This window comes from Nomia melanderi, chromosome 4 (assembly GCF_051020985.1).
Source record: "Nomia melanderi isolate GNS246 chromosome 4, iyNomMela1, whole genome shotgun sequence".
NCBI classification, from domain to species: Eukaryota; Metazoa; Arthropoda; class Insecta; order Hymenoptera; family Halictidae; genus Nomia; species Nomia melanderi.
Genome location: NC_135002.1, coordinates 3833826 through 3847365, shown reverse-complemented (window position 1 = coordinate 3847365; position 13540 = coordinate 3833826). Strand labels below are relative to the sequence as shown.

The 13540-nt window shown below is 44.4% G+C and overlaps 1 protein-coding gene across 13 annotated transcripts in view; it reads right to left on the bottom strand.

The window, feature by feature from the left end:
• Positions 1-686: 686 nt before the first annotated feature.
• NfI (Nuclear factor I) overlaps positions 687-13540 on the bottom strand; it is a 103357-nt gene continuing 90503 nt past the window's right edge. For 10 of the 13 annotated variants that reach the window (XM_076367201.1, XM_076367199.1, XM_076367198.1 and 7 more), the window contains 4 exons: positions 7634-7821; positions 4806-5168; positions 3813-4047; positions 687-2996 (listed from right to left, as the gene is read on the bottom strand). In XM_076367201.1, coding sequence (XP_076223316.1) covers positions 2728-2996; positions 3813-4047; positions 4806-5168; positions 7634-7821 — 1055 coding nt within the window. In that variant the 3' untranslated portion in view covers positions 687-2727. The remainder of the gene's footprint in view (positions 2997-3812; positions 4048-4805; positions 5169-7633; positions 7822-13540) is intronic. The other 3 variants (XM_076367188.1, XM_076367191.1, XM_076367190.1) reach the window with 3 other exon arrangements.

Sequence of the window (13540 nt, the reverse complement as noted above, 5' to 3'; positions counted from 1 at the left end):
ATCAGACGACTTCTGCACACCCTGTACAGCATCTTAGGAGTTACAAACTGGACAGGTCGCCCCTCGTGCTTAGCCCTGAACCCTCCAGCTGCCACCCGTCGAATTCGATTCATTCCGAAAAATATGAAATCCGAAAATTGAACAATCGTTTTTTCTTTCATCGCTTCGAAGTACATTTTGAATATTTTCACTTCGATATACAATGGTGCTCGGGTGATAATTTACTCGAATAACGGCAGCGGAAGGGCCCAGCGCGGTTCCATTTTCTAACAGTCGACGGAAAGCACTTTGGACAAATAGTTTTAGGATCTTCGTTGTCGTCGAGTACGATGCTTGCGTGATCTCCTCGTTAACACTAAACTCCCTAATTGTTAATAGAACTATATAGATAATCTCTCACTATCTCGTATCCGCGTCCCGTCCGCGCCCCACTCTCGCACACTGTTCCTCAGCGTCTCTTCCTCGTCGTCCTCCGTTCCTTCCTCGTCCTTCGCTCGACTAATCGACGACGCGTCCCCCGTTTCGATCGGTCAACCGCTTCGTTTCACCGAGCATCCAATATTTCTATATTCACTTTGTTTCTAACTAGCAGCCTCTGGTGTCTAGTCCGCACTAATCTCTCTCCTGGTGAATCTTCTTCGTCTTTCTCCTTCCTCCTCGTCCTCCACTGGTTCCTCGTGTAACCAGCCCGACCATTTAGGCGATAACAATACAATTTAATTAATTTCTCTTTTTACAAAGATGTTCACTAATCGTCATTACGTTGAAACTTTTAAGCGACTCGTTCCTGTCGATCGGTTCCCTTCGGCCATTTTTACGCGTCACGGTTCTTCTTCTTCATCTTCTTCTCTCTTACTGCTTTCTTCTTCTTAGCTCATGTAATTTTCTTATCAGTAAAAACTTGTTCGAGACGAAGCTAAGCTCCCGTTCACGTCGACACTACGCCTCCTCGTCACTGTCGCGTCTAAACAAGCGTGTATGTATACGTGCGCGTGTCTATGTGTGTATGTATGCGCGTGTGTTCGTGTGTGTACGTGTGTTCCTTCATAAATATTATAAAAAAATATAATAGAAAATTATAATTTCGTTATAATATTTATAAGCTACTCGAGATTGGCACTAGAAATTTCCTCTCCCCGTACACGCGTCCCGTTTCGTCCCCGCTCTCGCCGTCCGTTCCGTTCGAAGTCGTTCTCCTCGCCCTCCCGCGAAGAGCGCGGAGCCTCTGCGTTTCCTTTTCGTTTAGCGTGCGTTCCGCTCCGACTAGTCTAAGGTCCTCTAAAATTTTACAAAATACCGCGCTCCGCGACATCGGTTCTGCGACGAAATTTAGGTCGCGCGTATGTACAAAAAGGGGTTTCTCGTTTTCTTTTTTTTTTTCTTTCTTTTTCTCGGTTTTCCGTTCTCCTCCGTTCCCCGTTCCGCGCAAACGGAATGGCCATGAAGCAGGAAGAATTGGGGACCGCGTTATCGAAGCTCGCCGAGCGAACGATCGACCGATCGTCCTCTTCGTGCTCTTCCTCGGCCTCCCGGCGGTCTCGCTCGTCTAATTTCGGCGACTGCGTTCCAGCCTCGCCTCGATCGACGGGACCGATCGACGTCGATCGGCGGCGTTCTCGATAGGAGACGAAATCGGGGGTCCTCTCGCTCGCACCTCCGCTTTTCCGTTCGTGCGCTTTCGCTTTCGCTTTCGTTCGCTTTTCCAGGACACTTAAGAGAGAAAGAGAGAGAAAGAGAGACAGAGTTACGCGAATCGTACGCCGAGGGAGGAGGATCACGCTTCCGGTCGCGGAGGCCTTCGCGCTGACGCTTCGAGGAGCAGAGTAATAATTGACCGAAACGTTGACGCTCTGAGGTCTGGCTTGAACTTCCAACAGGCTAGCTCTGGGATCGGATCAGAATAAAGAAAACGAAGTACAGACGAGCAAAGATAAAGAATCAACAAAAAGTACATACAATTTGTAAACCAAGACATCCCCTTAGATTGATAGAGACTAACGTTCAGAATTAGCTTCTAAATCAAATCACAATTTTAATTTTAAATCAAATCACCCAGAATCCTCGAGGAATAAAGTCTTCGAGTTGAAATGAAGCATAATAAAAGGTGAACACTAATTCAGAACAGGTGTCTATCCGATCTACCTAACCTAGTATCAGAGATGGAAGATCCCCTAACTCTGGACACAAAGGGATAACCCAGAAGCCATCTCTCAAACGATATCTTAAGTCTCCTTTCGTCCACAGATAGGAGGATCAGCCGACGGATACCAGGGTTCGCGAGGAGCCAGTAGCCTGTCCGAATTCCTCAGAGGGTCAAGAGACATTGGCGCCGAGTATGGGGGGCCAGACCTTGGTGTGATCTTTCAGTAGTATCTCAAAGTTGTTCTTTGCCCGGGGAAGCAGCCCAGGCCTCCGGTCCCGTTCGCCGGAAGTCCCTCGGCCCCACAGCGCGGCGTCGGCTTAAACTAACGATCAGACTCTCAGGCACTCGATTCTCCGCGGGCTTTGGTCGCGAAGCTGAACACGACACGAGGAATCCTGGCGATTCCCATCCGGCGGCGGTGGCGGCAGCGGCGGCGGCGGCGGCGGCGGTTGTTGTTGTTGTTGTTGTTGTTGTTGTTCAGGGTTGTCATCGTACGCAGCGGCAGCGGCGGCGGCGGCGGCGGTGAGTAACGACCCCGTGGAACATGCGAACTTCTCGAGACTTTCCGGTCTGAGCCTCCAGTGTCACGGGGGAGACTTCGGTCTCCCGCTTTTGTCTTGCATCACTTGTTGCTGTTGCTGGCTGGGCTGCTGCTGCTGTTGCTGGGACTGCTGCTGCGGCTGCTGCTGGGACTGCTGGGCCTGCTGGGACTGGTGGTGGTGCGACGTCGGGTCCGCGCCTACGCCCAGGTCGGTGCCCATCAGGTTGCCGCCGCTCTTGTCCACGACGCTGCTCGTGTGGACCGGATGGAAGTATCGTTCTGTGGAATTTAGGGGATCGTGAAGTCGAGAAACTGCGAAAGTATAGAACAGTGAAATGATTAGCGTCGATTCGAGTGTAAGACTCGCGAGTCTTCGGGGTTTTCTTAGGTTCGAGAATTTGGAAATTGGAAGTATTGACAAAAAGGGGAGTGGTAACCACTTGCGCTGGCAAAAATTGAGAAACTCGACAGGATCAAGAATTTTGTCTACGCGTATTGTATACAGATATGTACACAAATGTCGTTTATTAATAATTTTGTACGAACTGGTAGATTTCAGAACAATCTGGAATATGTGATGCAATAAGACTATCGACGTGTTCAATGTGTCGTTGATTTTCGGGCGAACATCACGACGCGTAACACGTCTTTCTAGCGCAAGTGGTTAACCCCTTGCCGTACAATGACGAGTGAGACTTGTGATGAAGATTTCTAGACTAATTTAACTAATTTATCTAATTTTGACTAATTTATCAATGTATTATCTTCAAATAAAATTTCCAGTTGAAGTAGAATGGACAACTTTGTTGCATTTCTTCCAAGTTGTCGATAGTAAAATGGTGCATGAGCTTAGTGACTATGATTTATTTCTCAACTCTGATCGATACGGTTACTCTGTCATTAATAACTTATTGGAAAAAGAGAAAAATTCTAAGTATATGTTACGCCTATATTTCCTTCTGAGTATAATAATTGGTTACAGAGGAATAATATATACTTTGAATTCGAAAAAACTGGGTAATATATATATTTGTTGAATCATGTTGAAAATCTTCACCACGAGTCTCACTCGTTATTGTAGGGCAGGGGTTAAAGGGACGAGAAGACAGAACGCAGGGGGGTACTGACCTTCGTCCATGGCGGAGGGTGGTTCGCTGGCGGTTCCAGTGATGATCGGGGCGATCATGTTGTAGTCGTCTTCCAGGTTAATGAACGGCGCAGTGTTCCAGCGGGGCGGCACGTTCGAAACTGATCTCTGAGTCGCCACTGGCCTCGTCACCGAGACCGGCGACGAAAAGAGGGAGAGGTTCGTCGGAGAGATCACCCCCGACATGGAGCTGATCGTGGGATAGGTGAATATTTGCTGTAATCAACGAGAAGAACATTCCAATCGGATCCCAGTGACTCTCTAGACAAATCGACAATCGATTTTGATCGATACGATCACACTGACATGTACCCCAATTACCCACTATCGAATCTCCAGTTTCCACAATCTAAATAAACGAGCATCAATTCTTTCAGGAATAATAGAATGAAGACAATAAATGCCCGTAAACCTAGTGTTAAGCTTTGTATAAAGCCTCGATACATGAAACATTGGAATAAAACAGCTGTGTTCCTCAATACTGGTGATTTCTCTTCGAATTAGTCTCAAAGAACATCATCTTCGTAAAGGAATGTTAACCTCTTAGGCTACCAATATGTCATATATTATACCCAATTGTATCACTAATTATTATTTCAAACTGTTAGAGTTAAATTATGTGTATCATATCTTTAAGAAAAATTATAATTTAATCAACAAAAACTTCATTCCAATGTACTCGCGTGGAGAACAGCATTGTCCGTACAGAACTCTGCCGTACAGAGAAACAAAATTCAGCCGTGCCTAAGAGGTTAAATATTTCTAGTAAGAAGCATCCGAGTGCAAAGGGTTAACCCCTTGGCCAGACGCTATCTATGAACAAGAAGGTCGGAACCGAAGGTATTTACCACGAGTCTCGTGGTTACAGGCCAAGGGATTAAAAACGGAAGTTAGAAGAGGAAAGGCGAAAGTTCGAGGCCCAAAGTCCACGGATCTCCGCAGGATCGTCGAGCCGAATCCGATGGTGTCCTCACCTGTCCAGGTTGGGAGTGGAAATGAGCAAAGGTGTATTCCCGGCTGGTGTGGGGCGCGGTGACGAGGATCCTTGCTGGACTCTTCCTTCCGGCGGGATCGACGGAGCTCTGGCAACCGGAGCCGACGAGGCCCACCGCGGCCGCGGCCGCCATTTGCTCCTGACTCGACGCCAGCTCGGACGGGTCCGTGGGCGAGGTCGACGATGTCGGCGGTGAGTTCGAACTCGCCGCCGTTAATTCGCCCGTCGACCTGATTATCGCGACCGGCCTCGCCATCGGGGCCGGCGGCGGCGGCGGCAACATCGAGCTCGGATAATACTGTGAGAACTTTTGTATACCAGTGCGGGGTCCGGCTAGCTGCGCCTGGAAATACCACACACCCACCGATCAACGTCGTCGACCCGCGCGTGATCCACTCACCCCGTTTTCTGATTCATTTCTTTCAGGAATCGATCGATACTTTCCGGCTTTTTCTTTTGACTCTCGTTACTTCCCGTTCCCTCTGATCGGCTTTCTTAGACCCCTCGTTTGTCTGATGGTTTGTTTAGTAGACCGATTTTCGTGCGTTTGCGGGATGCTCGCGTCTTTTGTGTGGAATGTCAACCCATTTGCATCGTGACTCTACTTAACACACTGAGCGCCGGTGACTTAACCCTTTGCACTAGAGAATATTTTTCTCGATAAGTATTTTCTGATGAAATGTCAATGTCTTTTGCAATTAATGTAAAGAAATACCTTGCGTAAAGTAAGTGACAGAAATATTTCGATGTTCCATGTGTTCCATTATGTAAAATTGGATATTGAATTTTCAATTTTACTATGTTCTTTGGACAAGTCAAATGGCGACTGGATGGCGCCTGTCGAGTGCAAAGGGTTAAGAGACATTTAGTATCGGCCACTTAGCCCAAATGGCTTCATTCGCTTGTTGATCAACGAGTAGCCAAAAGAAATATTCAAAACATACATTTTCGTAAGATAGTACATTTTAATTGCATATTCGTCACATCCAGAAATTCGCATTATTGCGGGGCCGGCACTCAAAGTGTTAAGTTTCTGTGTTCAGACACCAGCGGTGTCAACTGACGATTGGCCCGCGTTACCGCACATCGTATATCGACAGTTAATATTGTCATATGCGGAATATTCCGCGTCATAGAAAGTCGCGGCTCGCGGACTATTCCGCGCTCGGTAATCGTCATGCGCCAATATTCCGTTTACGGATGCGAATGGGTTAAGCGATGAAAAGACGACATTTTTCCATGGGTTATTCGTGTACTTTGTTGCGATCCGATTGGCGCGCGCCTCAGCGAATATGAACCGAACCCGACCAATCGAGAGTGCCAGATACGTAAAGTTTCTGTAAAGTTCTAGCGTTCTAATTGTACGAACATTTGAATTTGTTTATACCGCGGTCTGTGGATGGTAGAAAGTCGATAGGTGTTTACGAAGATTTTCTTCTTTTCCGTTGTTACGAAAGTGAGGTTAGAGTGGTCGCTTATTAGGGCTGATGTTACAAACAAGGGGTACAAAGTAGAGTTCTTCATACTTCGATAATAGCACTGATTGCTTTGTCGAGGGATAGTTACTAATGAATGCCAATTGTTTCCACTGCGGATTGAGAAATATACAACGGGTGAATTAGACTAGTAAAATCCAGGGCGATTGGAACACGGATGACGATGCAGGTCGCAGAGGACCGCCCCGCTCTTCTTGTCGCAGTTACTCGAACATCGATCAGCTTCCTTCTCGAGTAACTTCGCTCTCATGGGAAACTTTCCCGGTAATCGAATATTAAGGACCCAGACACGCTTTCAAAAATCCTTGCACACCGTCTGAAGCGCCGTGTTGCTGAAGTAGACGCGATTTTTCTATAATTGCGACGAGCGGAATGATCAAAATTGTAAATCGAATAGTACAGTATTTATGTTCCAATAAAACTATAAATATTAAATAAAATAAATCCTGATTCTGATACAGTTACATCGATCGCAAATACCTCGAGAAATAAATATATAGGGTGTACAAAGACTTTTAAAACTGACTCCAAACTTTAAAGCCTGAGCGCCGGCAATGATCAATGAGTAGCCAAAAAAATTCAAAACATTATACATTTTCGTTAAATAGTACATTTTAATTTCGTCATATACAATTTAACGGAAATCCAGAAATCCGCATTATTGCGGCGCTCAAGCGACAGACTCAGAATCCCGCGTTTTCACGGGGCCGCTCAATGTGATAACCCCTTGCACTCTCAGTCACTTGATTTGACGCAATAAAACTATAGAATATGATATTTAATGTTAACACTAGGTTTACGAGTATTTATTGTACAGTTTATTCTATTGTTCCTGGGGAAGTTGATATTCGCTCATTTAGATTTTGGAAATTGTAGACGCAGAGATAGACAATCAGGATTCATATTCGTATAATTGAACGAAAACCGATTGAAACATTTACCAAATAATGCTTACAAAATTCAATCTGCGTGAAATTGACGCGTTCCGTAAACCTAGTGTTAAACTTCGTACAATGCCTCGATACGTGAAACAGAATAAAACAGCTTTGTTCCTCAACGTACTGATTCCTCTTCGAATTAGTCTCAAAGAACATCGTCCTCGTAAAGAAATGGTAAATACTAGCAAGAAACATCCGAGTGCAAAGGGTTAATCGTCAGCTGAACAATTAAAAAATTCCCTGTGGACATGGCTCTCTCCCGAAAGCCGGAAATGAATGTGCTAACAGCGTTGAACATCGAGTGAAAGAAGGCGAGCAATGTTCGTCCGCGCGAGCACAGAGAGCGGGACGGGTTTAAAGGATCCGGAAGCTACCTGGGGCAGTTGCTGCGTATTCTCGGCCTCCTGGCAGACGAACGTGACGAAGTCCGAGAGGGTGTCGTGACCGTTCTCGGGGTACTTGACCACCCCCGCGGAGGCAGGGTGCTCCGGTTGGTAGTAGCCGAGCCCGGACATACTCTGACCGGAACCACCGGCCAGCCCTTCGTGCGGCGAGTGCAATCCTGAAACACAATTCACCACTGTCATCCTCCGGCCATCCTGTCCGCGGCCACGTTCAACCACCCCCTCGACCACCAGCGACGTCTTTCGCCGAATCGTCTCCGTTTTCCGCATCCCCTTCCGTCAGAATCGCTAGACAACGCTCAACCGTCGAGTCGCTTGAGAAACTTTGATATACTCGATTTTTTTTCAGATCTTAGGTAATTATTCGTTTATTATTGACTTGAGATAATTTTGGAAGAAATTTCGAGAGGGTCTTTCTATTGGATCGTTAGAAAGCTGTGAAGCTTGATATGTGATAACAACGGATTAATCGAACGTTAGGTAGTGTTAGCAAATAGTTCTCGAGATTGTTAATGATTAGTCAGAATTCGTTTATTATTCGGTTATTATTGAACGCTCGAGTTTGGCAGAAGCGGGAGCAAAACAGAGGTAACGATTGCCGCTGTAAGTCTGTTAGGGGGTGGTTTTAGTGGTGTATCAAAGGGGGGCGTGGGAGGAGGGAGGCGACCAACTATAACGATCGTGTTAAGTATATATATATATATGTATATATATATGAGGCACTCCAAGCGTGAGGCTGGCTGGCTGAAATGTACATGTACCCGTATACGCGTGCACGCGCGCGCGCGCGCGCTCGAGTATATTGGAGAATAGTTTGTTTTGTAACAAGGATATTCGATAATACGATGTATGGTTCAAGAGAAAGATAAGTTGTTAATATTATTATATTAATGTTCCCTATCTAAAGATTGTTCATATTGATGTTTTAAGAGAGAGAAAGAGAGAGAGAGCGCGCGCGCGTGCACGTTGTATCACGCGACACGATATATACATGTATGTATATATACATATGGGTGATGTATATATATGATATATACATATAGAATAGACAGAGAGAGAGATATATATATAGATATATATAGTGCAACAACAAACATCAAACAGCAAGATAACAACGATTAAACAACACATCAAAAAACATCAAGGTAACAACAACATCAACATCAATACAATGATATACATATATACGTGGTAATATATATGTATGCATGTATGTATGTATATATATATATGTATATGGTAAACAACAACACCAAACATCGCAACAACAATATATATATATAATAAGAACAAGGTGGTATCGTACGGAGAGAGATAGACAGAGAAGAATAGAGATAGAGTGTGTGTGAGAGCATTAAACACAACAAGTCTCAATCCAAGGTATCGTGAAATCAATCGATAACCAATAATCAAAGTCAATTCAGTCAATGGTAAGAAGTTCAATTCCATCCAGCATACGACATACCCAGAGCATTGGCCGTGTGACAGTGAGTGAGATAGAGATAATTATGGTGTGCACGGTTAATAATCAGACCAACCGGGCACGGCCTCGATCGAGCTTCAACCCCTTCGATCTGTAACGGATCACGGATCGTCGTCGACGCTCGACGGACGCGTCGTCCTGTCGTTTCCAGATTTCTTTCGGAATTCCGGGAATCCGTCGAATGTTCACTGTCCTCCACGGTTACAGATCCAGTTCAGAATTTTGGAAGCAAAATTTCGATGTTCAACTTCGCGAACGACCTGTCGTCGACCGGCGATTCGAAGTCTCAGGGAGAATTTCGGATCGTTTCGGACGTTTCGCGAAATCCCGTCACATTTCACGTGTAACTCGTCCGGAACGATCAATCACGGTTCCAGAATTATAATCTCCGTCGCGGATTCCCGGGAAGAGACGCTTCTCGAAAACATTTCGAATCTCCCGCCGGAAAACCGTGATCCGCTTAGGGGTCTCGATAAAACTCGAGTCCGCGCCCTTAAAAAATAGTATTACGTGAACAGGTGTACAAGGGTGTAACAGGGTGGGCAGACAGACAGACGGACAGACGGGCAGACAGACAGACAGACGGACAGACAGACAGACAGACAGACAGATAGACGGACGTACGGACGGACAGACGAACAGACAGACGAACAGACAAACAGACAGACGGACGGACAGACAGCGACAGCTAGCTTACCAGGTAGAACCGGCGCTACGCAGTTAGCGAGGAACGCCGTCCGTCTGTCTGTCTGTCCGTTCCACCAACCCCCCCGAACGCTCCTCCTATATCTGTTCGGGGTGAAGCTCCCGACTGATCTCATCCCGGCGAAGGAAAAAAAGAAAAAAAAAAAGCAAGAAATTCATTCGAAACCGCACTTTATTTTCACGGCTAATCACGGGGGCGGGGGAAGGGGCGTACACCGTCTACGTTTCGACAGGCTCGCGGATTTCACCCTTTCGTTTTTCCGGTTTTTGTTCCCTCTTTTTTTCTCCTCCGCTGGTACTTCAACGGACAGGTCAGTCAGACGGACAGGCAAACGGGGCGTTCTGGGTATATGTGTAAATGATAATATATAAATATATAATATTTATGTATATTTAATATTTATATAATATTTATATATTTATATATTATATGTACATACATATACACACGTTGTTTATGTATATAGATACACATGTACGAATGCTATGCATACACAGGTGAACAGATACATCGAGTACACTTATTTTCGTACGGAGGCGTACGAATATATCCCGGTTCGGACGTCGACGCATCCGTTCAATAGGTTTTGTCGAGGGTTGATGATACGGCTTACGTTAACGAGCACAGTTAACGATTGGCAGGTGGGAAAAATCGAATGGGATCTTTGATAGCCGAATGGTAATTTCGTGGTTCTTCTGTCTGGCAATTTTTTCCATCTGTCGCGAGAGTTTCTTCTCGGTTTGAGAATTGTAGAAAGCAGAGGCTGGAAAGGGTTCAGTAGAATGGTCCAGTCGGGGTCAGACGCGGTCGTGCTCGGTCTGACGGGGACATTCTGCCCGCGGTCACGCGATTTCAATGTTTCACGGTGGGAAAAGAGAATGAATGGTCGAAGACCTCGAAATTGGGCAGCTAAGGGATTTTTTTAATGTTTCTGTTTTTAATGAAAAAATTGTCGTGTCTGTTGATACTTATTTAAGATATGTCTTTAGTTGTTGCGATAAAAATGTTTTGGAAAGATTGATCGTTTAAGTTTGCAATAATGTGATTTTCACTGCATCAGTAGATCGAACGAGTCACTGGTCAGACACTCGGTGGATAGGTCTATTATCTGTCCGATCGTGGTCGTTCTCATCTACTGGTCGATGCTCAAATAAACTTCTTATCGATGTAAAAGCTTCTCGCCAGAGTTCCCATCATTTCAAACCCAGATATTAATAAGCCTTCCATCGCAAAGGAAATAACAAACAAAATCACGAACCTACGTAACAACTTGTCGCTTCTAAATCGTTCTCGTCTATACGTATCATATGCTTGAAAGCGCAAGCTTCATCGATCTTTCGAGGAACATATAGATAATGAGGGATGCAACCAAAAAGTCTACCTCGATGGATCTTGTTCGTTGGAGTGACGGGAGACATTCGAATGATTCAATTGTCTTGATCGTTTCGCAACGTAACCTCGGAATTAAGTGTGAACGCGAATTTTAAAATATCGATCGAAATTTTATAATTTCTATTGAGATTCTATAACAAACTTTAATATCAAGCAATTTGAAAATTTAAGAAATAAGTTTATCGATAGTTTATTAATGTTTTGTCTCAAGAAAATTGAATCATCCAATCAAAGCATACCGAACGTTGAATTCAAGAATAAGAAAAGAATGTTTGATAATTCCAAAGTCGAAACTAAATGATCTAGTAATTGGTAAATAAAATCGGAACGAAGACGATCGTGGCGCGTTCGCCTCGATCTTGACAAAGGAAACGTGAAAGTGGGAGGCGAAAATGATAAAAAAAGAAAAAAGATACGGGGTGAACGGAAGTAAGATAAAAATGTCGGCACGCCTACCAACGACAGCATTGCGCGAACAATCGTGCACACAGCTGCAGGCGGCTATACAGACTGTGCAACAATTATTATAAATACAGACACGTACATCTATTCAATCGTCCTAATTACCACGAACAGACGTCAACCGTCGAATATACGTGTGCATGTCTATTTATAACAATTGTCACGCGATACGTAACAATCATACATATACCGACACGTATATGCGTATATGTAATACAGTGCTGCACTGACGTGTGAGATCGCTCGTCGGCGACTTTCTCGGAGAAAACGAAATATTTCCATCGGAGAGATCTACGGAGTGATCCATTAGCAACAGACCAATTTAACGTCCTCCTAAAAGAACGAAAAGTAAAAGAGAAATATATTGTATCGAGCTGAATGAAAGTTCTTCCCAAAGTCTGCCAAAAATTCAATGAAATTCGAACTGTCGTGAATCGTTGAAATCGAGAGTTGAAATTATTCTTTTAATTGTAATTCTCGTAAATTTTTAACGTACAGGTAAATTACATAAGAATTGGTATGAATGGTTAATCGAAATCGTAATGGATTATAATTAAATCGTTTTCTGCCGTGAATTACCAATTCAGCCGAGCGATCCCAGACTTCTGCGCGAGACAGTGAGTGTATAGAGATGCAACATCGAGCTAACACACAGATTCAGATTAAGGGCTAACATATATAACATTCTTGCTTTCGTTCGAGTTCTTCGTCACCACGCACCGGTTCACCGTATCGGAATCAGACGTCGGGCGGATTTCTCGGGGATTCCCCTGTGGCGGACAAACGACCGTCGAATTAGTCCACTTCCGTCTCTCGTGCCTTTGTCTCTCCCCGATACTCTCCCTCCCACGCTTTCGCCTGGATCTCGCGGATCGAAGGGAATTAGTGAAAGGAAAACTCTTTGGAATCGTTCTGATAACGTAATGAATCGATTCTACCGCGTTTATAGTCGTGCTGTACATTCATAATCATCGGTGAACTTAAATCTTTTCAAATTCCGACCATTTCCCGCCTTTTCGGCCGTAAAGATGGCGAACCACGCGGAAGGTTACGGAACGAGAATTAGTTTTTCAATGATTGAATACTATAATATAGGAAATCATTGACTAGTATATATATTTCTATGATTGTTTACAAAATTAAAATACTTTAAGCATGGTAATTTAACAATAAACGATACTAATTCCAAAGAAATCTCCCAGTTTTCGAGGTTATGTCTCAGAGATTTAAGAATCGTTTCAGGAAGGTTAATCATAAGATTCGAACATTCGTTGGAACAAAATTAGTCTTTAACAAAAGATTCCCGAGTTCCTACGGAACAATAAAATAATTGAGTAGGAGATCCTAAGAACGAGACATTATTTACATTACTCTAATCACTCTTTCGTCCTCTTTGCGGTTCGTATCCAGGTCCACATAGGAAAACACAATAATCACAGGACCATTCTTAAATTCATTTCCAACTGAAAGATAAATGGAAACGGGACCGAGAGAACGTCCCAATGTACAAGAAAAAGATAAACGAGACAGAGGGCAAAGCTTGTGGGCTAGCGTGAGTGAAAAAGAAAGAGCGCGTGTCAGAGTGAAAACGCTTTCGAGACACGAGTGTCCCGTTCTCGACGCAAACACCATGAACGCAATACCCGTTTTCTATGTATATGCAGACAGAACAGAGAAACAGTCAGTGAAAGAGAGAATAGAGTGAGAGTGAAAGTAAGAGAGAAAGAGAGAGAGAGAGAGACAAAGAGAGTATATGCACAGCTGATCACGCGTGAACATGTGGCAAGCACTTCCAAAAAACGGACTGTCGTCATAACCAGTTCATGTGTGAAAC